The sequence below is a fragment of the Vanacampus margaritifer genome, chromosome 10, assembly GCF_051991255.1.
Source record: "Vanacampus margaritifer isolate UIUO_Vmar chromosome 10, RoL_Vmar_1.0, whole genome shotgun sequence".
Lineage (NCBI taxonomy): Eukaryota > Metazoa > Chordata > Actinopteri > Syngnathiformes > Syngnathidae > Vanacampus > Vanacampus margaritifer.
In genome coordinates this window covers 14,459,435-14,475,680 of record NC_135441.1, presented here as the reverse complement: position 1 = coordinate 14,475,680, position 16,246 = coordinate 14,459,435, and the positions used below count along the sequence as shown (strand labels likewise).

The following is a 16,246-nucleotide window of genomic DNA, read 5'->3' as shown; positions in this document are numbered from 1 at the left end:
CCTTTACGATCATTTCATTGCTATCTGTTTGTCATGTATGAGTCACGCATATACTTTTAAATCCCAAGCGTCATTTTGTTTCCATACAAGCTGCAGAGTGAAGAACATTTTAGTTTGAAGATGGGTTTGAGCATGCTGCATTTGTTTGGGCTGGGTGTGACACAGGGCCTCATCCAAAAAGGCAGTGTTTTGGATTGATGTCCAACATAGATGAGAGAAAATAGGAAACATGTGCGGGAATTGGCATGCTACAATGAGTCAAATGGTCTTGTGAAATTTGCACCTGTTTAAAGAGACGTAACTGTCTCTTCAAAAAGTTGGAAGGGAAGAAAGTATTGTAATGTGCAATGCTCCTTGTTAGAGTTACGGACATTACAATTACTTTTTTTTATTTTATTTTTTTACTGAGAATCACGAGGAGAATGAAAGCAGAAATAGAACATGTATGATTCTTAGGAGAAAAATGATAGGAGTAAAGCATGATTCAGTTTTTCAGAAACTTATGAACCTAAAATAATACCTAACATATACAAATTTGGAACTAAAGCACCCATGTCACATGATTCCAATTTTCTTTTGCCCTCTTACGGAAACAAAACATTTAAAAACGATTTCCTTTGAACTCATGACACAAGCAATTGAATTTAATTTATAACTCAACAAATTGTTGCTACTATTTTAAGGCCACAGCCATAATTGTGTTAGAATGCATGCAAGGAAGCAAAAGCTGCTTTATCTCAAAAGCGGTGGTGTACGTCACATGTTTGGTATCAATCTAAAAACAATCTGAGTTATTGCAGGCTAAAACAAAATTTCTTAAGCCATTTCTCTCATACTTGTCCTTCGTTGCAGCAGTCCCCAACCTTTTCTTGTACCACTGGCCATTTCACATATATAGACATATTTTGGCATAGAAAAGCAAATAAGCACAAACTAATTAAATATACATTATTATTATGCTCACCATTACGCTGAATGTCGCTTTAAAAAAAATGCTGAAGCAGTTTTGATGGCTTTATTGCCTCATTTGCAGACCTGTCGCCACATATTAGCATGGTGGGTTTGGTGCATGAGTCAACTATCAATAAAACCACGCCTAAAGCAGGTTGATATTGTCTCTTAAATACAGATAACTTTTTATAAAAAATTGTAGTCACTTCTTCCTTCTCATTATTTGACTTGTTCCGCTTATGGAAAAAGCTCTCCACACATAATTTGTACTTCCTTTTTTTTTTTTACTCATTTTTTGCCAGCCTGCCCCCCCCATTACCACATGACCAAGATGAGTGTTTTGACAGAGGCACAAGTGAAACACTCAATTTTCGAAATTCAACTTATTTCAGAGTCTAATCAGTAAAACAATTCTTGTTCAGGGTCTCTTCGCTGCCTGGTCGTTGGGGACCTCTGAATTTGGGCAAAAGTCAGGGTGCACTCTGGGCAGGTCGCCACTCAATCACAGGGCATATGTAGACAAGCCCTTCCCTCACATTCACACCTATGAACAATTGAGAGCAAATTCACTGTGCAGGGGCCATTTATGACCCCCTACTTGACATCAAAGTTTAGAAGAGAATGGTTGGCAACGTCAACAGGCAATTGAAAGAAAAACAGGACATGGAATGTTTTTTTTTGTTGCGCACTGGCACACCTCAACATGTCTTGTGTGCAGAAAGAAAGTCACAGTGCTCAAGAAATCAGATGAAATTACCCATTACTAGACATGCTGAGCAGTCCCGGGAAATGAGAAAGAGGACCGGGTCACCAATCAGGAGAACCATTAATGTTCTGAACTGTAATGAATTAAGATTGGATTGATTGTACTTTTTCTTAATCCAGTGCTTTCGAACCCCTTTGTGGTCTACTTGATGCGGCCCGGACACACCCAAACTATCTTCAGTGGCCCCGGCATGAACTGAGTTTGAGTCTTCAATTAAACTTACATGCATGTCTTGGATTATGGGAGCGAGCCAGCGTACCCGGCAATATCCACACAGGAAGGCCGAGCCGAGGTGCGAACCTTGAACCGTAAGACAAACATACTGCACAATATTTGACAGTGGTCTAAAATGTTTAGGCTACAGCGTTAAATAGAAACATGCTTTTAATTTTGTTGCGTAGATATTTTGATTCTACTTGTTTCAAGACGTAATATGTTAATAGGTGACATTATATTGACTTTTGCTTTCTTTTTTGTTTTAAAGCACAACTTTTTTTCTTGCTGTGTGTCTTCAGAGATCCCACATGTGTAGCAGTAGTTCGTCCCATGGCTGCAAAGGACAACTCCCTCGCACTGGTCCCCTCCCCTCTGAAAACCAGGAGCCCAACCCAGCACCCTATCCGAGCACTCTGCTCAGCCCAGAGGAGCAGCCACACAGGGAAAAAAAAGAAGTTAAAATCCACTCAGTGGAGAGACGAGGGAGGGAGAAGAGTGCGAAGGGGGGGAAGAAAACGCCCTGGAAACTTTGCCTGGTCGAAAAAGTTGGAGAAGTCGTAGAATCTCATCAGACAAAGTTGAGAAGCGCTCTTCTTGGGCTGAGGAGAAGGGGAAGACGACAACGTTTTCAAGGATGCTCAAGCTTGTGTGAGGCTTCTCGCGCGCAACGTGTGCGCACAGGTACAGATCTTTTTTCTTATTCTTTCTCCTGAAAAGTGTAACAAATATGTGCATACTTTTTATTCTTACTGTCATCTGGGCTTCGCCTCAAGTGGTTATTATAGGAGGAAAACATCAATTTTCAAATTTCAATCATTAACTTAAAGTGACAAACTTGGCACTCTAGAATTCCTGTCATATTTCACTTGGCATTTGTGTTGACACTTTGCAAGCTTTTTTTTTCTGGGGGGGATCTTAAAATGTTGCGATAATTGATTTTTTTTAAATAAAAAATGGAGCAAGTTACAAAAGTGGGTGTGTACTTGCAAGCTTCACATGAACGCAGAGGACTGGAATTGCGCACTTCACTTTTCCTTTAACTGCGCAACAGCGTGTGAGTCAAAGGCTTTTAATGCATAAAAGATGAACTCACTGTAATAGTTACTGCATTGTATTTGCATTGGGATTTGCTTTACCAAACACTTAGATGACATTCTAATTCTGTCTAAATGCAACATGTGGTTCTCAAGTAGCACTGGTGTGTTCCTCACACTTGATGACAGTTGAACGGCTGTCAAGATAAGAGTCAAATTGCCTGTGTTGATTTTATCGCTTTGTGTTTTCCTGTTGTCTGTCACCCTTTGCAAAGGCTTGGGCAGGGATGTGGATGTTTAAAAAGTAAAGTTACGCAGCCATGCGCGTCTGTAGCCACCAACCAGTCTGGGTGTGGATTCCTCTCCTTCGCCTCCTTACACCCCCTCCTTTTTCTCTCTGTGTACTTCTCTTCACAGAGGCACACCCTTTCAAAAGTTGAAATCTCCATGCTTGAAAATTCATGGCCAAGCCACCAAAAAATGCCCAAAAGTATCATGAATGCTGGCTGTGGAAAGGAAATATATTCTTGATTTAGATTTTAAGTGTAGTTTTACTTGTTTTACTGTATGCATTTGAGGGCATATTTGTTTTGCCACATATGAATATTAATCGAAAACATGAAATTCTGCTTTATTTTTTTTCAAACTTGTTTTCTGAGCCTTATTGGGGAACTTTCCAGAAATTGATTGTCAAACAGGAAAAAGTTGAAACAAAACAGCTTTTTGACCTCATTGCTAAAGTCTACAAATCTTTTCTTCTGGCAGATTTTCCTCTTTGTCCGTTTCCTTGCGGGTCTCATAACCTTGGTTCTTGGACAGGGGCGCAAGTCAGGAGAGATGAGGGGAAAAGGCGAGAGGAAGAAGGGAAACGAGAGTACGAAGGAGGGCGTCTGCGAGGGGGGGATGGGCGGAGCAGGGGTGAGGAGGGGGAGTAATGGAATGCAGTGGTTTGGAAAGACAAGCTAATTGAAACCAGGTTTGAGCCATAAAGGGGGAACTAAGACTTTGCACGTTTGTGACTAAGATGCTTTTACTGTGTATTGAGGTTTGGTGAAAGAGTTTAAAATATCTTTTTAGCAAAACTTTTAGATAGAATCTTCATCATCTGGATCAAATTCACTCAAAGCAAGTAAAACAAGGACAAAAATGAGCAAGAAGTCACTCATCTCTTAAATGCTAGCAAAGAGTAAAATGTCAACGTGTGCAGTTGCCTGGCCCCCGTAGCTCTCTCCTGCCACACCCAAAAAAACATTTCAGTGCACTGTGGCTCTTCTCTGCAAATTTTTTTTGCTGTCCATGTTGTGTGTTGTAAGGTTGTAAATGTCTGGCGTTTTTCAAATTGCTCCTGTCAAGGAGATTGACTTTAACATAGGCTTCTCACAGAGCCAAATGGTTCTGCGGGGAGGATGGGGGGGTCTTTGGTAGTGTACTTTGGCAATAGTACTCTTGGAATGTCATAATTTGTGTTTAACTTGGCGATAATGTGGTGTGAAGTATTGTATAACACATGTTGCTGTAAGTGAACGGTTGTGTCGTGCATGTACCTGCACGCCACACAGACGAATAAACATGCATCATAGATTGGAGGTGATGAAACTCCAAGAACTGGTTGTGAAAGACTCCCCAGTGAACAGGGCCTCGTTCTGGCTGCAGGCAAATACCGTTTGTTTAAATACTCGTGTCGCTTAGCAATGAATTGACACAGAGACCATATTATGGTGTCATGTGAAGTCGTTGAAGACATTTTCATGGAAAAGCACACTGTTTTGCATCAAGTCTTATAATTTTTTGATCCTGACACCCTTGCCAACCATGTGACAAAGTGTGTCACGAACTAGAATGGGACTCAGTAGAGGACAGACCTCTGCCAAGACTCAAATGATCACTTTTGTCAATACTAAGCTTCAAAATACAGTAAGGGCCCAAAACATAATACAAATAAAATAACTCATATAAATTATTATTATCATTACTTTGATAAGGATGTTTGATACTATTTTTTCCACACCAATACCTATACGTACTCAACACTTATATAGTCACCGATACTGGTAACATGTACAGACACCATAAGTACTTTTTTTTTTTTTGGGAGAGAGCTCAGTATTGTTCATTCGGTAATCTTACCGATTCGACATGTCATCATCATTGCTCTCTCTCTCTCTCTTTTTTCTCTTTTTCTTTTTTTTGTATGTGCGTGAGTATATGCATGTGCGGGTGTGTGTGTGTGCATATGTGAGTGTGTGTAAGTGTGTGCTCATTATTTCACCTAAAACCTATTAAAAATCCCATACCGTTCACCTAAACCTGAAGTTGTCAGGAGACCTGAGGAAGGATCAAAGAAAAGAAAGAAAGTGAAATCCAGCACCGACCAGACATCGCTTACAACCCACTGGGTTACCAACCAGAATCTTTCCACAAGTACTATTGATGCATAACATATCTAGGCTTTACACCAATAGGATTTTTCGGACAGTCAGCGATCAACGAGTTAAAAAAAAAAAGATAACCAACCACCGATTTGATCATAAGATGGAGCAATATATCGATTTGAAAAACTTTTATATTTATTCTACAGTTGACCACTGCCATTTGCGGAGGAAAGGGACTGGCCCGGCCCACGAATAGCAAAAATCCATATATAATTGACGCCAATTGAAATCTATGGGATTTTTTTTTAATCCTTCAGAAAACGCTGATAAACATTAAATATAACATGTAATGTCTAATTTAGCGAATAATAGTTTTAAAAAAAGACCTATATATTCCAATATCACATTTTCCCCTTAAAATTGCATGAAATTAATGGCAATTTTCCATTCTTCTCATTTCTAATATACTGGTACAATACTGGTATCGGCCGCTGTCACGAGTAACGCTACCTTCAAATAAGGAAGGGTATCAGCTTGATACGATACATGTTATTGGTAATCTTACGATTCATTTCTTGTTCCATAAGGAAAGAAGACAATGAAATGTCTTGCATTGATAACAAAAGGGAACGTGACTTAATAATTAATAGATGACCAGCCCAAGCTCAACTTCACACAAATTTTTTGCTTCTTTGTTACAACCAAACAAACGTCACTCTCCTCCTTAAGGCAGCGGTAACCAGCCAGAAGAGCAAGACATGCTTGACATTTTTTTTGCAGCACCACCTGCTCTGTATTGTTTTCTTATTGCATGGCAATACTGCCCAAAAGGAGCGGCATGAGCCAGTCGGAACGGAAAGAAAGTGGTCTCTAGCACGCTTCCTCTTCCTTTTCCTTTGTTGGTTCTGTTAGATTGTTGATAGGCGGGCGAACCAGTGTGGCGAGGCAGCCACAATGTGCTTGGATCGATATAGCGGCTAAACTTTACCAATGTGACAGCGATGGGGAAATAACACAACAGCAGGTTTGCAGATACAAAACTGCCTCTGTGAGGGGAGCTTACAAATTCTCTAGCAGCGTATAAACATGTAACCATAGTGTGTGAAGTTTTTAAAAGCCCTTCCAGACAATCCACCCTGCAGCCACTCCCTTCTCGTCCATCCAGTGCTGGAGTTTGGAATGTCTCATACTGTCCGCAGTGAGCATTGTCAGACTTGCTGTAGAAACAAAGTGATTTGAGAGGTGTGGTAATACATCGGCAATAAAACCAAAATGATTTACATACAATGCCTCATGCCTCATGAGGGAAGACATCCTGAAGGGTGTGTTTTATTTACATCTGCCTCCCTTTGTTTCTGTTGTTATGTTACTGAAGTAATTCCAAAGCTGTTTTCAGGATTTTTATTAAACGTCGGACCAATGGAAAAGAAAGCAGATCCAGTATTTTTGTATCTTTTATCAAACAGCAAAACATGTGACAGACAGGTGTTAGGCCTGCTTTTTTTCCCATGTAATCTGAAACACAATTCACTTCAATGTTTTTTTTCTCAGACATTTTCTGCATTGACGAAAGTCTAATATCTATAAATATACATTCTGAAACTATGCTTGCAATTCTGCCCTCGTCTTTACCTTCTGCCCTCTAGCTATGAATGGACTTGCACTTGTTCTTGTTCCAATGGCAGCTGTGATGGACAGAAACAAATTGTGACTTAATTATGAAGTGTGCGATGCTGCTATGGATCAAGTGAAAAGCCTCACATGCAATCTGGTTTTCATTGTGGCACCATTTCTCTCATTGAATGTAAGATGAGTTAAAGAAAATGTGCCTCTCTTGATTTTGAGTTTCATATAGGATTTGTGTTTGGCTTTATTACTGTGCAAAAAACTCGCAGTATTTCACATTATCTTACATCCTAATATTGCATAAATGTGTACAGGATGGAATCCATCCAATAAAAACAACCGTTCTTGACAAAGCCTTGGTGTTTTGGAGGAAACACTCCCTCTCAAACATTAACCTCAGGAGAGGAAATTCAATCAGAGGTCCTCCCACCTCACGTATCCAGTAATGCAAGAGAAAACAATGAAAACCTGCCTTGCATAAAACTCTACCTTCACTTTGGTCTGTTGACGTTCCTTGTGTCTATCTCTAGTTTTTTAAATTTTCCTTCTAATTTTCCAACATCCACTCTCCCAAACTCAGAACAGTTTTAATGAGCGGGCAAGCTGGCGTCAGTGGGCAGGCTTTGTCCTCATTCTGGACTTGTGGTTTGGTTTAGGGCTGCAGTACTGAACGTTAACTGTGGAGCACAGAAGAGAACCACTTATCTTGACATGCATTCCTTTTATATGCGTCACACATGCATACACTATCTGCATGTTTGAAGGGATAGCGAACTGAGGCCTTCTCCCCTTTCGTTGCACAATGTGAGAACAGGGAGTCCATTCTGTTTGACAATAATTTGCTACCTCCTTTCTTCCTTCTCTTCTTTGTGGCCTTTATTTTTGCGCTTTGCCAAACCCTATAAAGTGGCTTCCTCACTTACACTTGAGCTGTAACCACGGTCACGCGGCTGCTGTTTTGTGTTCGTCGAAATGATTGCATTTGGCGATCAAATCGACATGAGCTGATTTATTTTGGCCTAATGGGGTTGGCTGTTTAAGTAAAGTGTACCTTTTTTGTTGTTGTGTGAGCCACTGTGGCACAGACGTCGCCGATAACAATTTGATAGTGATTTTTCTAGTGATGGACAAATGATGCTTCATGAAGCTTCATGAAGCACTTGCGATATTTTTGGAATCCTCTGGAGGGTGCTCTTGGTTTAAAGACACAATGGAAATTACATTTCCACTGCATCTTCAATCTAGGAGTGCCGTCTAGAGAGCTTCATGAAGCTTAATGAAGCTGCACGAAGCTTCATTTTCCCATCGCTAGAATGTTTGTGTGCTGGATAGAAAGTAAAGGTATCTAAATGTGTGGGGTCTCTTGTTTAAGCGGAACCTGCACATTGGTGGGTGTGGCGGACTCACCGTATGAGGTGGGAGTGGGCACACATGAAGGGGTGCTGGGGAACCGGCGGCACAGAACGGAACCCGAGTGAGGCAGAAAGCGAACATTTCTGTGGAGTTAGTCAGTACGGGGAGAGGCTGGGCTCCCTTCCAGCTGGCCCGACAGCTCTATCAAGGAATGTGTGCAACTAGAGGCCTGGGTGGGGCTATGCTCTGAGCTTCTCCCTCTGCAGGCTTAGCAGAGGTGAAGCAATGTGAGTGGCTCTGTGGACTCCAGGGGCAGTGTTCTCTTCTGTATATGCATTTGTATGCGTTTACCCATTTTTGGTGTCTTCTCGTGGCTGTGAGATAGCTGTAGTATTTTTGACATACTATGAAGTCAACACAAGCAAATCAGGAACGAATCTCGCCACAAGTGAGTCATAACCACATGCAACGCACACACCTATCTAATTTTGTTTTTGGTAAATGAAGTGAATTGAATTGCTGATTGACTGTCTAGCACCCTGATGATTATGATACTGCAACAAGAGTGCGGGATGTAAAGTGTGCACAGCTGCTGCAGCACACGTCTCCTTACGCAAACAAAAGGACAACTGCTGTTGGGTGGCATTTAGCTCAGCAATGTCCCTTCTATTTTAGAGGAGAGTCCATTCAAAAATGCAATACAGACAAACTGGTCAAACGAAGGGGTTTGGAAAGCCAGCAAAATCACCAATGTTTTTTTCCAAGTTAACTGACTACTGATAATCAACAGGCTGGATGAGTAAGGGAGAGGTTAATGATGGAGCCGCCCAGCCTGTTGCAGAAGTATTATTCTGAGGGACATGTTCCCACTGGTAGATGCTTGTCTTTATACACATTGAGTCTGGTTCTGTTTATACTTCACTCTAACAAAGAGAAGGCTTTGTTTCCAAATGTGCCAGTGGGCTGAAGCAACAATCTGTGCTTGTCATGTAAGAACTTGGGCAAGTCACTGCAAGAAAACATTTTAACATGGCAAGAAATGTGCAACTTTAGAAATGAAAATAAGAATCAGGCTGTGCGAATGTTTTCAAATGATCAAACTTTGCCTGTTTTTTGTTTGTTTTGAATTAAACAAATCCAATGTTAACGATATGATAAAAAATTGGCTGTATGTCATGGAAAGTCAGCCTTTCACTCCTCAACTGGAACAACTGAGCTGCTCATCATGATCATCGCCTTCACCTTATTTTAAAATTGATCTCTTTTTAAGATAAATTGACAAATGTTTATCACTTCATCAACCGTATCCTGTAACAGCTAGTCCAACAGTTGACTGCAAGGCAGCGTTAAATTCAAACACTTTGAAAATCCATGTTCAATGTAGTCATATTATGTTAAATAAATCCTCATCCTTTCTGCTTTTCTGTCACCAGAAGTCAAGAAAACAAGAACCAACGCATCGGACTGAAGCCATTGACATCGCTTGAGCTATCCAAGGTAATTGTCCTTGACATGATGTCAAAAAGAAATCCTCTGTATACATCTGTTACTGGTCAGGGAAGGATCCCACCCTTCCACTTCTGCACTCCAAGGCCATCTTGTCAGTGTGACCTCAGAACAGCCCTCCATTATGCAGACAGAGAGCAAAAAGTCTGCTGGAATGTTTGTTGCAAAGCCTCCTTTGACTTGAGATCATGTCTCCATAACTCGAACGGAAACCTGATTCTTTTGCACCCTGTTTCCTCCTCTTTGCACCCCCTTGTTCCTCCCCCAGCCACCACCTGTTGGGGTCCTCAAACCCCTTTTCCGCTTCTTACGAAACAAGTCCATAAGAGCCCGCCAGTCTTGCCCGTTTTAAGTCAGCGCAGCGTCAGATGATTTATTCCCTTGGAGCGGAAAAAAGGCGAGTAGAAACCGCTTTGTGCTTTCCCTGTAGGCCAATGACAAAGCAGGGAGACACATCCATATGCTCGTTGGTCACAGTCTAGTTAATAAAGGATTTGGTCTTGCACACTGTGATGCTCTGGCTTGCTCTAAATACATTCCAAACCACAGCATATGTGATGGATGGAGAGTTTTATCTTCTCAGTGCTACAAACGTTATCCCCTTTAAAGAGTTTTATAGGAAACCTTGTTTTTTCATCCTCAAAATATTTCATAAACACGGCACAGAAAGAAAGATAATGATTGCTATGGTGTGCGACTGCGTGCCTGTCTTATGACGAACCCAAGCTCACTTATTGAGAAACAGTCTGCATGGAATTATATTCATCCTTTCAAATTGTTACAGGATTCCCTATTACAGCGGATATAAAAGTCTACACCCCACAGTTGAAAAGTTAGTTTTTATGTTATGATGAATTAGACTAGGATACATCATAAAAAAAATGTGTATTAGAAATTTCTACCGTTAATGTAGCCTAAAACCTGTGCAACTCGTGATTTGTTTTCATTTGAAACCTTTTTGAGAGTGAAAGAAAGAACTAACCACATACAGTCAGTGTTCATACCCTATTTTAAATGAGATGTGGATGTGTACCAAATTAACCAATCACATCCAAACTCTTATTTATTAAAGGGAAGTCAAACACACCTGCTACCATTTTAAGTCCCTCTGATTTACCCTAAATAAAGATGTTCTAGTCGGCTGTTCCTGACATTTTTCTTTTTTCTTTTGCTTTCTCGCCAAAGTCTGAAGGTTTTGTGGTAACCACTGACACTGATCCGTTCACAATTTCCTGCACCTTGTCTAAATCCCATTTCCACCTTTCAACAGCTCCAAAGCAAGATGTTTCCACAATTGTTGGTTTGATCTTCTTTCGGTGATGAGCAGTGTTATGTTTGTGCCAAACATACCTATCGGAATTATGACCACATTTTCAACTTTGGTTCATCAGACCATAAAATCTCCCAAATACATCTGGGAAAATGTGTTATGGTCCGATGAAACAAAAATTTAACTTGTTGGCCATAATTAACGCGACACTGCTGATCACCAAAAGAACACCTTACCTACAGCGAAGCTTGGTGGTAACAGCATTATGTTTTAGGGCAGTTTTTTATGTATTTTTTATTTTTTATTTTTTTATTTTTATTTTTTTATTTTTATTTTTTATTTTTTATTTTTTATTTTTTAGCTTGAACTTGGGCCTTAGTCAATGTGTAGAGGGAATTACGAACAGTTCTAAATAGCAGTCAGTTAGCACCAAAACCTCAGAAAGCAAAAGAAAAGTCCTTAGATGCCTACCAGAACATCAGAAATGTATTCTCTGTTAATCAGAGCCGCATTACATGCCAAATCCCATTTAACATGAGTTTGAATGTGATTGGTTAAAACTTACCACAGCCTTATCCAACCACACTTTTACAGTTATTTATTTTACCGACACTCTTGAAAATAAAAAATGAGTTGTACGGATTATAGATCATATTAATGATGGAAAAAGTCTTGAAATAATTTATCTTGGTATTTTTTTTTTTTATTACCGAAAATCTGGCATTAAACAGGGATATGCAGACTTTTAATATCAACTGTATATAGCTATTGAATAGGATCAGCTATGAAAGCGCATAGAGTATTCTAAACCAAAGAGAGGGACATTTGTAATACGTGAGATGGAATTCTATAAAGGGTTGAAGGACTTGGACTAGCCTTGCACGCCACCGCTCACCAACGTCGGAGCTCACTGTTGCGATAACCACGTGCTATATTTGCATTACTACTTTCTTCCTTCCACTCCCTCTCCAGTGAACTCATAAGGTGACATTCCTCCAGCAATTCCTCGGCTATCTCGCCCACTCTTCATCTTTTTCCCATCGTTCTCTGCCCTCTCCTTTCTCTCTGTTTCTCCCCCCTCCCGGCCCTGCTCCTGTTAGCCCCGGCCCCGGCCCCTCCCTCCTTCCTAGAAATATAGCAGAGGTGTGCCAACAATGCAGCCCAAATATTTTACTCAAAGAGAACAGTGTCAACAAATATTAATAATTACTCTCACACGGCACAACACTGGGCACTGGGCACCCCTGCATACTTGAGTGAGACAGATAAAATAAAAAATAAAATAAATAAAAATAAAAATAAAAATAAATAATAAATAATAAATAATAAATAATAAATAATAAATAATAAATAATAAATAATAAATAATAAATAATAAATAAAATAAAAAAGCTAATACAATAAAAAAAAAAAAATAGAAATAAAATGAGTTTATTTTGTAATTACAATTTGCAGTGCGTCTCACAAACACAACAATGACATTCTTCTCTACACAAGTGATTCTGAATGCAGTCAAGGCAAAATGGAGTGCAATACTTTGCAGCAACCAGCAGATGAGAAGTTTATGTTGCTTTTTGAACCGGTCTGTGAGAGAAGACTGTATTGCCATGATGCAATGTCAGGAACGTAGAAGCAAAACATCACAAGGTCATGTGACACATTTGTTGGCTATTTTTTGCCTAGTGTGTAATGAGTGCCTATAGAGAGGAGGTTGAGTTTTAGCATTAACACCAATTTATGGATAATTCTCAGATTATTTCCAGTACGGCCAGAATGGGATTATTGGAATGACTATAATGTGATCTATTTTGGTTTTTAAATTGTGTTCTCAAGCAATATAATGACAGTATCTGTCAAATAACATGAACTGTAATGCCTGAGGTCGGAATAGATTCATATTCCAAGACTCAGTCGAAGCAACGTGACACAATAATGAGCAAAAGCGAATAGGGAGGATCAAGTTGCAGATGCCTGCGAGTCATCGGCATAATCTTCCGTACTATCCCTTTACCCTGCATTTGCTGGTGCATTGACCGTGACTCTTAGTCTTCAGATCTGAGAGCCTGTGAAAATCTATTTTGGAGGGCAAGATTAATATTGTCTCAAAGCATGGCATGCATTTTCCGTAGCCCTTTAGCCACACGGGACCAATCTTAAAATGGACGTGTTTATTAGCGTAATGCATGGTGCGTGCGCGTGTGCAGGACGGTAGCGATGCTGGAATGCCACCCCTTGGGAATTGATCTTAAATCCAATCAAATTCTCCAATGTACTGTAAAATTTGACAGTTTTGTTGTGTGCCTAATTATTGGCGTTCTTGTAGTTCGAATTCATATTTGTGCAGTGGCAAAAGCAAATGGCTGCTATGTTGCTTTTTTACTTATGTCTTAGATTCCTCTTGTTCTTGCTGCTGGGTATCTTTTAAAGAGTGACATATTCACTGCTTGAGGAATGAATATGTAACTATAGTCTAAAATGCATAAAGTTATTAAGAGAAGTATAAAATAGCGGACTGCATGGTAAAACTTAAGCGTGTTTACATTGACAGAATTCAAATCTTTTTAAAAAGTGTTACTTTATTTTTAGTGTATTAACTTTTAGGTCAACATAGGTGATCTCTGATCACTGGATAATTTGAATTCCTGTAGGAGAATTGTCATTGTAAGGCTGTTAAATTGATGCTGTTTGAAAATAAATGAATACATGTTTAACAAATAATAAAAATCATTTTACCATCTGACTAGAAATTCGTATATGTAACGCATACAGTCCAATAGATAACATGGTTGACTTTTTTTTATGATTTTTTTTTAAAAATTATATCATGAAAAAGTCATTCAAGTACGCTTATCAAGGCTAAATCATGTACTTCCCACCAAATGTTGAAGTTGTGCTGAATGCTGATGATATGTAAAATATTGGCAAAGTTGTTTGGGCTTACTGAGCGGATGCACAGAGCAATGCTACATGTTGCTCTCTTGTTAACGTTCATAGGAAGAAGCCAATCAGATTTTGGTTGATTGATTATTTTTTCCATAGTGCTATCTTATGCATATGACGGAACTTTTATGAGCTTTGGGAAGGGAACTTGTAAAATCCTAGTTCGTTTACTCTCAATTAGGGTTACATTTTTATAGTATTATCCTTTTAGTAACATGCAAGGTTAATGATCACACCCAACAGGTAACAATAGACAGTTTTTGTGAGGCCTTGGACACTTTGTGTATTCAAATGCAATTAGATTAAGTTAAGTCATACAATGAATACGGTATAGTTGGATTTATATGTTGAAGATGACATAAGATCCGGGATAGGAGTGGTATGCATTGAGAGTATGCATGCTCTCATAACTGGTTTTCAACTTTTTGATGTCAACGTTTTGAAAGGAGGCTCGAGGTGTTTATTGGGCTGCTTTTGCAAAAAAGGACTGATTTGACTGAAGACATAAATACAGTATGTTTGACAAGTGTTTCACAGACGGGGGTGTGCGTAACCCTTGAGGTACATGAGCGCATCGTGGAAACATTTCATAATTTAGTTCCCACATGAATAACCTGTGGCTCAGCTGCGCCAAAATCACAACAGCTGCATGTCAACAGAAACTCAGAAGACTGATAAAAAGTAAAACTGCTACAGTGCGCCTGAATATTGTTGCTCAGTGTGTTGTTTCTTATATTTGATGTTTAAATGCCTGTTTAATGGGGACTTATTAAAGGAGCCCCAGTGTTTGTTACAAGAGTTTTATATATAGCAGAGGCAGTTTTATTCTTTATTTTGATTCCTATTTTTTTTTTTATAAATATCATTTATTTTCAAGGCAACACATTTTTATGTATAATATGATTTCAAAACAAGACAATGCATAACAATTAAATATTCAAATCAAGAAAACGATAAAAAAGTATTTTAATTTAATAATCAGTTGTGTTACATTCTACTTTTGGAGAATCATCAACACGTATGAGTGAGGGGGTACTCATAAGGTGGGGGCACAATCACTGCAGTATGTTAGAGAGAGCCCATATTGTCTGAAAGGATTTTACCACCCCCTCGTGTTAATCATTGTGAACTACAAGTCAGATTATTTGAGCATACTGTAAAAAAAAAAAAAAAACATGTTGTGGAATTGAATAAAATGCTCTTAGTGTCTGTGCGTTTGCAATGTTTTAATAATATTTTCCTTTTGCAGGAAAACCAGGGGGTGTGACGTTCTTCCCCACCAGGGTTTGAACGCACAAGAAACAAAGCAAGGTATCACAGGATAGTTTTGGGTAAAGACAAATTCAAACTTGTCAACTCATATTTATTATTTGTGTGTCCATATTTCAGATGGCTGACGACGAGGAAACAAGGGAAGTGCTCTTTCCAGACTGGGAGGGTCCAGATAAAACTGGCCTGACCATTGAACAGACACGTGAAGGCGAGATCTTTGTAAAAGAAGTAAAAGGAGAGTCACCAGCAGCACGATCTGGAAAAGTATATGAAGGTAGTTTTTCTTATTTTTATTTTAATCTGTTTGTTTTTTAAAAAATAATAAAACTCTGCAAAAGTCAGTTTATTAGTGATCTTTATTTATGAAACCCATGCAACTTTATTTATTAGGTGACCAGATTGTTGGTGCAACAATCTATTTTGACAACATGAGCTCAGAAGAAACAGCTGACCTGCTGAAGACACTGAACCGTCACAAGGTTGGATTAAAACTACAAAATAAAGACAAATCGCCATGCGTCTCTCCCCTGAGCACACCATGTCGTTCCCCATTGGGTACTTTGACATGGGAGGGGAAGTTAGGAGGCGCCAGTCCAGACATCCTTCTTGTAAGTCTTTATTTATTTTCTTTTCTTTTTTTAGGGTTAGAAACTAAGTCAGATCTAATGTCTTGTCTACAGTTGAATCCATTAAATTGTGTGGTTGAATCACATAATGTTGATGGATGGACGGTTATTGTTGAAATTAAACATATTTTAACATTCCCAGAATATATTCTACACATTAGGTAAACATTATATAAAAAAAACAACTGAATACTGGACAGGTTCACTTTGTGTTGTATTTATGGTTTACGGTATTGATAAATAATGTAGCACATCAAAATCCTTCTTTGCCATTATGTAATGCCCACATTAGTACTATTTCAATGCCGTATGCC

The 16,246-nt window shown here is 39.2% G+C and overlaps 1 protein-coding gene across 1 annotated transcript in view; it reads left to right on the top strand.

The window, feature by feature from the left end:
• The first annotated feature begins 2,491 nt into the window (after positions 1-2,491).
• Positions 2,492-16,246, top strand: part of ahnak (AHNAK nucleoprotein) — a 32,663-nt gene continuing 18,908 nt past the window's right edge. The window contains exons 1-5 of the mRNA XM_077577253.1: positions 2,492-2,614; positions 9,752-9,815; positions 15,284-15,345; positions 15,424-15,580; positions 15,697-15,914. Of these exons, the coding sequence (XP_077433379.1) occupies positions 15,424-15,580; positions 15,697-15,914 (375 nt within the window). The 5' untranslated portion in view covers positions 2,492-2,614; positions 9,752-9,815; positions 15,284-15,345. The remainder of the gene's footprint in view (positions 2,615-9,751; positions 9,816-15,283; positions 15,346-15,423; positions 15,581-15,696; positions 15,915-16,246) is intronic.